The sequence below is a fragment of the Centroberyx gerrardi genome, chromosome 6, assembly GCF_048128805.1.
Source record: "Centroberyx gerrardi isolate f3 chromosome 6, fCenGer3.hap1.cur.20231027, whole genome shotgun sequence".
In the NCBI taxonomy this organism is placed as follows: Eukaryota; Metazoa; Chordata; class Actinopteri; order Beryciformes; family Berycidae; genus Centroberyx; species Centroberyx gerrardi.
Window position 1 is genome coordinate 24,048,833 of NC_136002.1, and position 14,554 is coordinate 24,063,386.

The 14,554-nt window shown below is 40.8% G+C and overlaps 2 protein-coding genes across 2 annotated transcripts; one reads left to right on the top strand and one right to left on the bottom strand.

Moving 5' to 3' along the window:
- Positions 1 to 1,427: 1,427 nt before the first annotated feature.
- LOC139931754 (uncharacterized) lies at positions 1,428 to 8,791 on the top strand. The gene is made up of 7 exons (XM_078284091.1): positions 1,428 to 1,516; positions 2,172 to 2,507; positions 3,065 to 3,373; positions 4,257 to 4,329; positions 5,777 to 6,080; positions 6,529 to 6,688; positions 7,255 to 8,791. Exons 1-7 carry the CDS (start codon positions 1,450 to 1,452, stop codon positions 7,380 to 7,382), a joined length of 1,377 nt encoding a protein of 458 aa, XP_078140217.1. The 5' UTR covers positions 1,428 to 1,449; the 3' UTR covers positions 7,383 to 8,791.
- A 1,206-nt stretch (positions 8,792 to 9,997) lies between these two features.
- On the bottom strand, positions 9,998 to 14,396 carry rrp8 (ribosomal RNA processing 8). The gene is made up of 8 exons (XM_071925352.2): positions 14,259 to 14,396; positions 13,913 to 14,029; positions 13,533 to 13,794; positions 12,542 to 13,448; positions 11,683 to 11,812; positions 11,489 to 11,595; positions 11,306 to 11,402; positions 9,998 to 10,643 (listed from the first exon to the last, which is right to left on the bottom strand). Exons 2-8 carry the CDS (start codon positions 14,015 to 14,017, stop codon positions 10,530 to 10,532), a joined length of 1,722 nt encoding a protein of 573 aa, XP_071781453.2. The 5' UTR covers positions 14,018 to 14,029; positions 14,259 to 14,396; the 3' UTR covers positions 9,998 to 10,529.
- Between the last annotated feature and the right edge of the window lie 158 nt (positions 14,397 to 14,554).

Below are 14,554 nucleotides of genomic sequence, written 5' to 3' on the forward strand. Positions count from 1 at the left end.
GGATCCTGAAATCCTGTTAATACAATCCCTCTATAAAGTATGATCAAGATGCAGACAGACTGAACTGCAGCTCCCATCATCCTACACTTGCAGACAGCATAAGGTTGCAGTATTATTACACCCTCTTGTGGCAAATGATTATGCACACAACTGAGTGAAAAAGGTTTTAGTCATCACAAAAACAAATCTGTTAGTTCTCATTTTAGTTTTAGTTTCTCTCAGAAAAACTTTATTTATCCGCCTTGAAAACTTCCAAAGAGGTTTTGGCAGCCATGACAAGTTTCCCTCACAAGAGGGTAATATCATCAGTGTATCTCTGTATGTCAGGGCAAAGCAGAGACAGGTGGCAAAGATAGTACTACACCACTGCCACACCAACCATTCTGACTAGAGAAAGCGACGGTTTAATAACCAAAACCCGATTTGAGATCATTGAAAACTTTCAACTGGAACTGCTTTGAGATAAAATGCTTGATATAGTGGATCTAAGGCTTCTCTGGGTTATTGCCATTCTTTAAGCTCCTTACTGGCAATATGCACAGCAGGGAGCAGTCAGGATGGAGAAGGGTGGGTTAGTGGACAAACAGGTGGACATAAAGATGGAGGTGAGGAGATTTGGCGAGTGTCTCAGTAAACAAAGTAATGAGGGTTGAAGATGATGGAGAATTCAAACTCATCACTAAGTTTAAGGAGAGGGCATAAAATGGGGGACATATTGCATGCTAAGGTGCTGTCTAATGGTAACATTATGATTTATTTTGCCAGATTAGTCGGTCCAGTTGGACCGATACTCTGGAATTAGAAAAAGGCTTTACATTGCAAGTAGCAGAGTGCAAGTTTTTTTTATTGTTCACTAAAAGTGAGTGATTTCCCAAACTGCAGGGCATGAGAAACAGTGGCCAGTGACTGGCGGTCTCACAGGGCCCCAGCAGGGATGAGATGGTTTGAACGATGCATGGCCTCACCACTGGGTGGCACGGTGGCTCAGTGGTTAGTACTGTCGCCTCACAGCAAGAAGGTCGTGGGTTTGAATCTCTGGTTCTTTCTGTATGGAGTTTGCATGTTCTCCCTGTGTTCGCGTGGGTTTCCTCCAAAGACATGCAGGTCAGGTGAATTGAAGACTCATATGATATGTACATGATGGTATGTAAAGCGCTTAGAGACGCTTGTGATTAAGGGCTATAATAAACATGACTACACTAAATTTCCCAATATGAAGTGGCTGAACAGACACGTCCTGCTTGGTGACTTTCACACCCAGAGAAAATGGCTGAGGAGTGAAAATAGTGACAGACATGCAAATGTACAGTAACTCTGAGCTGTAGTCAGCTGTAGAGGGTTTGTACCTCTAACCCTTAACCACAGAATACGCACACACACACACAGACACTTTAAATACCCTTGCATATGGTAGTCTGATTCAACTCTATTTCACTCAATGACACCATCATGGGATGCTCAAAGCTGTTGATCTTGGGTCTTGTCCTAAATGTTGCTCACTGCTTGGAAATTCTGGGTAAGTCTGCAGAGTTACAATCCATGTGCTAGTGTCTGCCGTTTATGGGTTATTTTTATTAGCCCTTATGGTCTTTGTTTAACCTGTGGCATTTACACTAAACAGTGGTGCAATGGTTTTCCTTAGTGATTAGTCTAATTATAAGCTTACAAGCGATAAAACCACATGCTGAAGTATTGTGAATGCATCTTGAATAATATGATGCACTAACAGGCATGAATGACAACTATTAATGTAACACGTTATTGCTGGCATGTTTATATTATTACTCTGGCTGTTAGTCCACTATTACTGACCAGTAGTGTCACCTACAGACTTTTAAACTTAATATATTACTTTCAAGGTTTTTGATTTTTTTGGTTCATGTAGAGGAAAACCCTCTGCAGCCTACATTTATTCAGAAATCCTACCTTCTATGCAGTGGAGTCTGCACACTGTCCTTCTCCAAGTGCTAAAAACTGTCAGCTTCTATTAAATGTCCTTTCCTCTGAAACCTCCCCTAAACGTGCCTGATTTCTCAACAGTGGAGGGGGAAGAGGTCGTCGGTGTCTGGGTATGGATCAGGGCGCAACTTTTGGACTTTTTATTTCATTAACATAATGGAGTCTACATATTGGGCCTTTTATGTGTAACACTGTGCTGTTCTGTGTCTCAGAAACAGGTGAAGAGCTGGCTGTAGAGTTCAAACGCAACATCACAGCGATCCTGGGAGAGGAGGTGTACTTGAGCTGTAAATATCTGGGCGAGAATACCATCATCAGTGCCGAATGGAAACACCAGAGTAATTCTAGTAAAGTTAAGTCTAAGCGACTGACAGGATTTAATTATGACAGGCCGTTTAGCCGTGACAGCGACTTCTCCATCCCCGCCTCTTGCACCAACCTCACAGTTAAGATGAATGTATCCAGTGTGGAGGCAGAGGGAGAATACATCTGTATGTTTGTGTCAGAAGATGAGGATTTCAGTCGCAGCACGTACCTCACTGTACTAGGTAAGTTAAGACAAGTGACAGGATAGGAAGCACAGGAACACTGCTGTTAGTTAATAAAGAAGAGCAATTAAAGGAAGAATCATATAGCCTAGACATAAAACTTCATCCATTAATTATTCTTTCATTCATTCATTGTCTCCCACATGATGAAATTGGCCTGATTGGGACGCTATAATTGAACGTCAAAATTTCAAAATTTTAACTGCCATAAGTACTACACCAGGGATGATGCATTGTGTTCCTGCATATAAAAATCACACTAATTGGCCTGATGGGGGCGCTATAATTAAAGAAACTTTAAAAGGCCCTAAATTAGATTGACATGAAACTTGCTACACAAACCCAGCTATCCTTACAAATTACGCTAATTGACCTAACGGGGGAGCTATAATTAAAGATCAGAATTTCAAACTTTAAAAGGACGTAACTGATGCACCACCAGATGATGCATCTTGCTTCTGATTGGCCCAAGGAGTGCCTGCATCATTCTTGGGGGACGACATGTTTACTTGTTAATTCATTCATTCATTCATTCATTCATGTGTATGTTTACTCAGCCCGACCTGATACTCACATCCTGGTAAATGAAGAGACTGTCAACGGCACCCACTACCAATCAGTCTCATGCTCCGCTGTGAATGGCAGACCGCTGCCTCAGATCAGCTGGTTGGTCAACAGCCTTCCTCCCTCTGTTTACCCCTTTACTGTGGAGATGAACGATACGGCTCACCCAGATGGCACTGCCACCATGAGCAGCACCCTCCGCTTCCCCACCCACCTGCAGGACAAGGACAGGGTCACCTGTGTGGTCCAACACCCGACCCTACCCAGCCCCAAACTCACTACAGTGAGGGTGGACACCTATGGTAAGCTCATATTCACAGAAAAATAGGTTTTGTCCTGTTGTGCTTTTCAGCTCGTTTGAGGATCTGTGTTGCCAGGAAGTGACATAATAGTCATGGCATCATGACTCAAACAAGGATAAACTCACATAGCACAGTAACTTTCCCCTTCAGATTTTTCACGCTGGACATTCTTTCTCACTCTACTTTAAATACGCAGTATGCTTACAATACCACACTGACAGACCATACATCAGATGCATTCATAAATTCATTTGGGAATGAATTATTTCATCGTCAAACTATATAATGCAGCGACATCCCATTCATTAATTAATAACAATACCATATTTTACTATACAGTACAGCATGCAATTGGTGGGTGTATTTCTCCAATTAAAAGTTTTGACTTTTTTTTTTACATTTTTACACGCAAGTATTTGAATGAATTTAAGGATAAGTTGGGCGATTTTGTACATACAGTATAATGTGTCTCTTACATACCTGTACTACTTGAATCCGTGGAGAACATTGGCTCTCGAGTATTCTCAAGTAGGCTATTGGGTTATACAGCAACAATGATTCATTCAAAACAGTTTTGTGTTTGAGGATTTATTTGATGATTTTTTTTTCATCCCAAATACATTTTTCATTATCCTCGGGACATAGGGACATCCTTAGTCTGGCACCCTGAAGTAAAAAAAAAAAATGGGAAAGGAAAGTGACATTTTGGACATTCTCCTGCTATAATAATAATATATGTAAAAGTGTATTGTGCAGGTCATGGGAGATGCAGGTGACTTGAAGTTTAAGACAAACAAATGTTATATTGTGATGAATCTGGAGAAATGCTAACAGCAGAAATCCCTCAGTATTGTTTTTCTATGTTTCTGTTTGTGTTTTGCAGAAACGTATGTTGATGCACAAGCCAAGCTTAACAGAGCGGAGGACACTGAAGTGCAGGAAAACCACAAGAGAAGGTTGGTGTATCTTATCGAGTACAGTATTTCCTCTAGAATGTACAGTAACTTTGTGTGTGTGTGTGTGTAGGAGTTGGGGGTGAGGGGCTGTAACAAGGCATGCAAGAAATGGGTTTGATCCCTGTATTGCCTTAAAGAAGATTGTTGCTGTCATTTAGTTATATCCTAGTCACATACATGTGACTATATTGTTTGTAGGTGAGCATTTTATTGAGAAACCTAAAAATATATTCCACACACTGCAATTAAGACAGAACTCTAGTCAAAAATAATCAAATTTATTAACAAAAACAAAACAACATAATGACTAATTGGGCAAGTGAAGAAAAAAGCACTAGAGAGAAGAAAAAAGGACTAGAGCATGTTTATCTATGCTTTCTTATTTGGGCCTTCATTGTTAGTGGGGACAGCAGATCATTTTAAGGTAGGGTTGGTAGGTTTGTATTCTAAAAGATGTCCAGAGCCAAAGATGTATATGGCATGGACTCTTTCATGCTCAAAGCTCTGAAGGAGCCCATGGCACCCTCCATCTGCAAGGTTATCAACTCCTCAATCTCCAGTGGGGTCTTTCCCAGTGCATGGAAGTCGGCTACTGTTACACCCATTTTCAAAGCTGGTAATCCTAAAGACATCTGTAACTACAGGCCTATATCCATTCTACCGCTAACATCCAAGGTAGCTGAAAAATGGATATCAGAACAACTAGTCTTCCATCTCAATAACAGTCCCTTCTCCCTGCACCCTATGCAATTTGGCTTTAGATCTAAACACTCAACAGATAGAGCTAACTGCTACTTTGGTGAGAAAGTCAAAGTGCTTTTGGACAAGGGTGGTGTTGTTGGAGCGGTGTTCCTAGACTTAAGAAAGGCCTTTGACACCGTAAATCATAAAGTCTCGACAATATCAAAATTCAATTTCTCCCAGACCACCCTTAAGTGGATAAAGTCCTATCTGACAGACAGAACTCAGTATGTTAAAGTAAGCAGCCAACTTTCTACTGCTGGGCACCCACCTACTGGGGTCCCGCAAGGATCCATACTTGGACCGCTGCTATTCAGCCTGTACATTAATGAACTCCCATCAGTCTGTGACAGCGTAGAAACCCAGATGTATGCAGATGATACAGTTATTTATGTACACGGTAAAAATAAAAATCAAGTTGCATCAAAACTCACTGATGCAATAGTTGCTATATGGCTGGAGCGTGCCTGCCTTCAACTAAACGTTTCTAAAACAGTTGGCATGTACTTTACTAAACGATTGAACAACATACCTGATCCTGATATACTTGTCTCTGGTGAGAAAATTACACTGGTTAATGATTTTAAATATCTTGGGATAATGCTCGATTCAAATCTATCGTTTAAGCCTCATGTTAAGAGAGTTACAAAAAAAATAAAATTCAATCTCGCAAACTTCAGATACACCAGAAATTGTATGTCCCCAGCCCTACAGTACAAGAAAGCCAGAGAATCCCCAGCCCTACATTACAAGGAAGCCCGCTAATCCCCAGCCCTGCTGTAGGAACCCCAAGAACCTGGGGGAAGGCCATGTTCAGCCGCATACTGACGGTACTTGAAGAGATAAAGGAAACACAACAGATCCAGAGACAAATGATAAATGCTCTTCTGAAACAAGGTGACTGTGCATCAGCCATACTTCCTGATGGTGCAAACTTCCCCTTGGCCAGCATTGAAGATGTGAACTCCATAGAACAGAAGCTGGTTGAAACTGCCTTCATGAATAGTGTGGTAAGTTTTCTCCCTTGTACATGTCACATCACACTGATCTTATAGGATACGTTTGGTGATTTTGGACCTACAGTATACAATTTGTCTCTTACATACGCGGTACTTGGACCTGCAGAGAATATTGACTCCAGAGTCAGCTGCTGGTTGAAACAGCAAGCTCAAATGGGGTTTGTCACAATATCTTCAAAAAAGCAGTTTGTAGGCTCCACAGGGGAGTTGAGAGTAAACATAACACAATTTCGCAATTACGCTCACTTTCACTAATCAGGAAATCACAGAACTATTTTTCTCTGCCGCAGCACAAACTGCTGTGGGGTGAAAGTGCGTTACTGGCAGCATGATCTAGTTCTGCGGACGATCAGGTCCAATTGTAAACAATTGCACATGGAGCCAGGTAGAGTTAGGTAGTGATAGTGAGTTTGTTGTGATTGTGGACTTATCTTTTCAGGTTTCCATCATTAGAGACATTGGTGGTGCTACTCTGCATGAAGCTATACAAAGAATCATGGCATTCCTGATGACAAATGACCTGGCTCTGCAATACAACCTCGCTGGATGTCACGGGAAGCGTGCATTTGAAACTCTCCGTCTCTTTGAAGTCATATATGGTTCGTATATTTTTCTTCTTCCATCATAGTTTTAAACCACAATGTGCAATGCTAGACACAAGAATTCTGAAGCCTGTCAATAAATCAAATGTCAAAATCCTTATTTTCAAGGAGAATGCAACACATTTTAAGAATTCCTATGTTATTCCTGTGCCCCAGAAGAGTATAATCTTTTGTGAAACATGTACCAATCCCCTAAACCTAGAAATCAGAAATAAAACCCTCAGGTTAGTGATGCACCTGTATGTTAATTCTGAGACTCTGCTCTATACACAGTGAATTGGGTACTGATTTGGTGGGGCCATAAAATGTCTTATCATGCACAAATAAATTGTGGTGTGCTCTTTGACAATGCAGTAGTGAAATCCATTTTTCCATCTCAGAACTATTTTATTTTATTGACTTGGAGAAAGTTATTCATGCCTCATCAGTATCAGCCATTTCCCCATTCATTGTCAATGGAACAGCCCAGAGACAGAAAAAATGTGAATTCTTAATGAGTGGCAGTACCCTTTAAGCATACTGTATCAGTATTGGCTCTAATTTTAATTTTAATTTTTTTGAAGGTGGACTCAAGAAGAATAAAATGACACAAACTGTCAACAAAAAGGAAGCTAAGAAGGCCTTCTCAAAATGGTTTAAAGGGGCTAGAGACAGAGGTGGTGATCGAGCACTGAGAGCCCAGAGACTTTGAAAAGAGAGTTCAGATGTGATTAATTGATTCTGAACCCTGGTCCTGGGGACCCAGGACTACTGCTAGTTTCCTATTCCGTCAGGCACTTAATTGCATGCAATTGGTGTTCCAGGTCTAAATAAGTTCCTCCGCATGGTTAGTGGCATTGGAACTGCATTTTCTCCAACAACTTTCTTTCTCTCAATCAATTCACTTAAAAGCTGAGATGTAAAACCTAAATAGATATGTTATTATCCATTATATGTTTTAAAAGGGCCAGGATGTTGATTTATGGCAATTTTATGGCAAGATTTTAATGGCCTTCCTTGAAACTTTGTTATTTGCTTACCGTTTTGAAACTTTAATCTTTATTAAAATAGATCTGAAAAACTACTTTTATCATGATTGTCTTCAAGTTATTCTATTGCTTAAATCATCTTCTGGTCTGCTGTATTTCGATCATGTTTTTAATAAATGGCGTTATTGCCTGTCTGATTTTAATTAGCCTATAAATGTTTGATCATTATTTGACTGCTGTACCTTTGTGCAATATTACGGAGCCCTTTAGGTGTCACGGTGTTTAAAAAAAACAGATACTAGCCATGATCTGCATCTCTTCGGCTTCAGCCATCACTCTCATCCTGCTCATCACTCTCCTGGTGTTCTGGTGAGTTAAAGGCCGCTGCAGGTGATAGGCTGCAGCTCGGCAGGTGAACTGTTGATGGGTAAATGAGGACAAGGCTCCCATATGAAACAACACAAACACTGACAAACAAGTCACCAAAACCCAAAGTATCATACTATTCACAAACAGGAAGCAGTGTGGCTGGAGCAGACAGGTGCCTCTGCCACCACAGCTCTCGCAGGCAGATAGTGTCTGTTCCCTCTGTCTGTGTGGTAAGAACAGATTTATTTCCCAATTTCCTGTAGTCTGACTTTTAGCAGCCTTAATGATGATGAATCGGGTCACCACTCTTCTCCATTGATGTTCCTGTCGCATGATGCACCCCCACTTGCAAGTAGCCTACTTAAATTGATTCAGTCTATTGGATTAAACCGGATTAAACCTGCAATAAGAGATATCAGACCTTATAACCAATCCTGAAACTAATGTGTGCTATGTGGAGATTTCATTGAGACATAACGATATAAACTAATATCCACACAGCGGGTTCTTATTGCAGCTTTAAGTCACAGTGCCACCTATAGGGGTGTTGCTCAGCCCTACAATCCCATAATTCACAGCAGGATTATTCATATGATGAATATGAGTTCTGCCATGTGAACTTGCAAATTTATAAATTTCCTTCAGGAAGATGCTTATAACCTTTCCATTTCTCTAGTCTTACTCACCATATTATTACACACTTCAGCAACCAACATTAACAGCTTGCGGACATTTTCCTTCTACCCTCCTTTTCTCTTGTGGCTGCACATACAATTCAGAATCAGGAGTCTTTCTCGGCCCTGACCAGTCTGATGCAGGACCCTTGCTCTCCTGAGCTGAAGAAGGCAGCAGTGCCGGCAGGAGACAGCCAGGAATACGCCCAGCTGGTCAGTTACTCCATAGTCATCGACGTCAAGACTACTGTCTGAAAAACACAGCAGTGCTTTGGATTCCACATGCAGCTTCGCATTGTTCAGAGACCAGAACTGAAGGCTTGGTGGCACTTAGAAAACAGCCTTGTTCATCATTTCAGTGTTTTTTTTATGTGACTCGCACAGCTGGTGCAGTAAAACCCAGAATCTGCAGATGAAGGATTTTCTGTTTATGTACTGATGCATCTATTGTTTTATTTAGATATTTGATAGAATCACATTAATGATTATAAATACACATTTGCACTTTCCTTTTACTTGAATCTTACATTGTGTAATTGTTTTATTTTCAGTTAACATTTTGTGATCATATTTTGTCTATGACAATAAAATTATATGAATTTTCTTTGAGTTTTCTTAGTATTATCTACATTTGAATTGTGTACTTTAAATGCTGTTACTGGGAGAATAACCATACTGTATCAGTCAGTCTTTTACTGTAATATATCACAACACACGATTTTGAGGTTGCCCAATAGAGCGTCAGACTTGGATGTGACTTTCACACCAATTTCCCTTTTGCTATTTTTTTACTTTTAGTAGCTCATGATCAATTGGTGTGACACTGAAATCCCGCTAATACAATCCCTCTTTAAATGATGAGGGATGATCGAGATGCAGACAGACTTAACTGCAGCTCCCATCATCCTACACTTGCAAACAGCATAAGGCTGCAGTGTTATTACACCCTCTTGTGGCAAATGACTATGCGCACAAGTGAGAGCAAAAGGTTTGTCATCAGAAAACCAAATGTTAGTTCTCATTTTAGTTTTAGTTTCTCTCAAACCATCTACCATCTATCCACCTTCACATTTTCCAGAGGTTTTGGTGGCCATAATAAAAGTTTGCCTCACACAACAGGGGTTAATATCATCAGTGTATCCCTGGGGTGAAGCAGCTGTCAAAGCTAGTACTACAGAGTATTCCTGTGCACCTAGATGTAGTGCTTATAATCATTTTTTTTTTTACGGTCTATGGCTTATACAGACACCAGAAAGACAAATTTAAAAAAATATATTTTGCATCAATGACCATCATTAAATCATTTTTTTTTAATAATCTTAAATGTTTTTTGTTTTTTTTTATATGAAAAGCTCAATATTTAAATAACCTTTTTTCTTTTATAACAAGGTTCTTTATCACTGTGGTCTGCATGCCATGTGCCATCTGGAGCCGTGTGTGTGCAGGTTTTCATTCCAACCAAACACTACATCAGCCGATTTCACTTGTTAGCTCAACTTCAACCAGAGAGGAGGAACTGATCAGTGAAATCAGCTGTCGTAGTGTTTGGTTGGAATGCAAACCCGCATACACTTGGCTCTCGATGTCATATGGTTGCAGGCTCCCGCATTACATGAAAGACTAACAGAATATTTAACAGTGATAAATCAATTCTGTTGCAATCTGCTGATACAAAGCACATTATACAGGCTGGAAAACATAGCATCTGTCTTTGAAAAACAGTGAACACAAGATTCAGTCCTTTTACATTTTGATTAACAGAATTTTTTTTTGTTGAAAAATGTCACATTTACAGACATCTTGCAAATGAAGTCCTTTCACTTGTCCTCATCTTTTCTTATACACACATGGCTTCAGCTGCAGTCCTGATTTCTTTACGTTTTCTGGAGCGTTTCCTGTCTTCTCAAATTCAAAGGAGTAGAAGTGACTGTTCTCTGTATCCTAAAGAAAAAGGAAATACAGCAAAATAGAAATAAAACAACCAAAAAACACTCATTACATACCATCACTGGCTAGGTTTACATGTACAGAGCAATCTGGCTACTAGCCATACTCCAGTTAAGGTCTTATTAGGGTTAAGCTGTTTACACGCACCTTTGATACCTGTAATTGAGTCTCTGTGTTTCCATGAATAAATCAGTTAACTGAATATCCCTGTCTACCTGGGGTGTCCCACCCACAGATAAAACAGTCTGCCTCCAAAAAAGTATAAAAAGGTGCGGCTGACAGCTTCCCCCTCCCTCTTTGAGCAACAGCAAGCTATGATAACTTCTAATGAAGAAATGATGATCACTAAAATAATAGTAAATAATGCTTGCCACCATGTTTTCTGTTGGCATCAACATGTAATGCTGTGCGAGCCTGTGATTTTTCAGCTGGCAAATGAATTTGTTTCCATGCCACACTAGCCTGTATACTACTGGAGTATGGCAGGAATCTTAACCTGGGTTCTCATAATCAGTGTGAGCTTAACAGGGTTATTCTAACCCCGTTATGATGTTTAAATGCGTCAAACCAAAACCAGGTTAACTGAGTTACTGGAAGAACATAATTATCTGTGCATGTAAATGTGACCTGTTATGACACCTTGTATGTTGCCTTACCTTGGACACCATCTTGAATCCAAGACTTGCCAGTGCAGACAAGAAGTTCCGCACATTTTCAAATCTACTCGCCACTTCTGCTACTTTAAGGACACCCCTGCAATAATTGTACAGAACAGTTATAACAACATATACTAGTATACTACTAATATTTGTATACTGAATCAAGATAAAATCTTTTACCCCATCACCAAGACACGACTGGCCTCCACTAAAAAATCTGCCAGGTTGGTTCCCATAAGAGAAAGGCAGAACACAGCGATGTCCACAGTGCCATCAGCAAGAGGGACCTGCAGAGGGGGAGAATGCATGTTTTATGGCAATCACAGACAGAGTGTACAGTATTTAACACACAGAATCACAAACAACACACTCACATTGGCCATGTCACAGACGGTAACAAGATCACAGGCAGGTGCCAGGTCAAAGCTGTGCACTTTGTTTTTCACACTGCGGGCTATCTTGCAGTCGCCACAGCCAAAGTCTGCAACCACTAGAGAGGCAGGTCTGAAACAAATAGAAACTTAATATAAATAACGACATGAAACTTAAAGGAATAGTTCACCCTAAAATGAAAATTCAGTTACTCCTCACCTCCATGTCAGTTGAAACTCCATTGTTTATAGGACCACCAAACACACAGTGAGGTAGCCCCTCTAGTTCCATCTCCCTTCCCCCAAACTACTGAAGTTAACAGGGTCAATTTTATGGTGGTCATTTTGACCATTTTATGGATTCAAAATATGCATAAAATGTCCATCAAATTTCTCTGAACTGCTCATGCAGCATTATCTCATATTTTCCTCACTGAAAATGAGTCTTATGCCAGAGTGCTGTAAAGTGCGTGCAACCAGAGCATTGTCAGTAATAAAATATAGGAGATAAATGAGGTAAATATTCGGCTTTTGGAACCCACAGTGCAAACATTTGGCTACAAAACACTCGGATTATGCTGCACAAGCTGTTTGAAGAAATTTGAGGGACATGTTATACTTTTTTTGGAGCTGTAAATAGATGGCCCCATTAACTTCAATAGTTAGGTAGAAGGCTGAGCTGGAACTACGGGGCCAACTGTGTGTCTGGTGGTCCTACAAACTTAAATGGAGTTTTGACTGACATGGGAGTGAATAGCTAATGATGGAATTTTTATTTTGGGGTGCACTATTCTAGGAAACCCAAAACAGAACTGTCTATGCAGAATATTATCCTTGAGTAAGATGCTGTAAAATGTCTCACTTTTGCTGAATGTAAGAGATAATAGCATCCACTGGATTGGACGGCCACCTGTGGACCTGCGCGGTGTAGCCCCTGTGGTAGACCCCAAACGCCTGGGGATCCTGTCTGAACATGCGCTTCGCCTCGCCGCTGGATGTTGTGTACAAAACCTCATTGATGTAGCGGAAGCGCGCCGCCTCCAGGCGCTGCTCCATGCGGAACCTGAGGGATGCGGAGCGGTCCGCTGGAGCGTCTTTGACCTTTTCCTCTGCGGGCGTCACCTTATCCTCTGTGGGATTCTCCGGTTTGTCCGGCTCCTGGCTGTGCAGCAGTTTCCGTAGTTGGTCTCTTTTGCGACTCTGTTCTTTGCTCGCCTCCAGTTTCAGTCTTTTGCTGGGTCCTGGGTGCTGCTGCTCACCTGGGATCGCCCCATGAGGTTCACCTGCTTCCTGTTTTGATCCATCACCAGAGGATTCAAATGCACCTTTTTTAACATGGTTGCTTCCCATCGTTTTATTCTCTATTTTAATCGATTCCTTATCTTCTTTGAGTGTTTGTGTATCCAATGTCGAAGATACGTCAATGACCATTTTCCTTTTCTGTGGTTTACGTTCCTTCTCCTTTTTCTTTTTCAGGGCTGGTGTTTGGGTAAATGTTTTTTCAATGTTGATGTCGTTGCTATATGAATCAATTTTTAGTTGTTCTTTTGCGCTGTGTTGCCCTGTAGAGTCTGCTTTATTTACTTCCTCCTCAGGCTTATTCGGGCGGTATTTATTTTGACATTTCCTCTTGTTCTTCATCTTGGTTTTCCACTGTTTTCTGCTTAGTTTCTCTGCGTTGTCTGCCTTGTTTCCTTCCAAGTTGTCAGATTTTGTAATTTCTTTATCTTCCATCCTGGCTGAGTTTGTGTTTTTTCCCTTTGGGGCCCCTTTAGGAGAAAGGAAAAATAACGTACTAATTCAGGTGTCTTATGCAGTAGAAATGTTAACTCTTCAACCATTTTGTTACTCACCAGATTTGTTGTCTTTCTTCTTCGTTTTTGTTACAGTTTTCTCCTCCTTGACACCCAGATCTAAGTCACCATTCTCTGCATCTTCTCCTGATTTCGCTACTTGCTTTCGCCTTTTGCTTCTTTTCTTCTTTCTCTTAGTGGGCGATGGCACTGCGTCTGTCTCACTGTCACTGTCCGGCTGTGGGGCATCGCTCTTCCAGTCTGGCACTGATCCCAGTGTCTGGAGGGTCCGCAACAGGCTCTTTTTTCCAACACCCTTGGACTGTTCAGAGGAGCAGAATCAGTTTGTTACCCACAAATTACAATGATTTAAATGTGTAATATAGATACAAATTGCTTGCGGTTTGGTAATGAATGCATGTGAATCAAATTTGAACTACCTTGACATTGGTGCTGCTGTTGGCCTTTTGAGTATTGTTGAGAACAGTTTTACTCAGGACTTGAGCATCTGCTTCATCGCTCCAATCTTCTTCCTCAATAAACATGTTTATCCAGGACTGTAAGGAACATAAGGGATATAACATTAGTTCAGTAAGGCACAGCTAAACCATACATACTGGACAGTCTTCGAGGTAAAGTGATTCTGAACACTGCTAGTGAGAAATTGAGAGCTACCTAACTTTCACTAACGTTCACTTCGCTGGCTGAACAGCACAGCTAATGCTAGCTAGCTAGCTAGTTCAGTGATTCAAGATTTCTAATCTCTGTCAAAACGAGCTGATTCACCTGTCAAACGGCTTCTTTCGACACGGACGGTGTTTGTATATCAATGTTTTCTGCAGTGACCGGTTAACTATATACCATGGCTACATCTATTTCTTGTCAATCGCGCAAACCACGTTGGTTTAAGGCGATTCCTTCTCATGTGCGTGAAGGAAGCAAAACAAAACTACAGGCGCATGTGAATGACGCAATGCACGTCAATGAAGGTGTATGGGATACTGAGTTCTTTCTAGGAATATTATAAAACACTGCAAATATAGCTTGGAATGAAAGTATCACTGTTTTAATGCACATTTTAT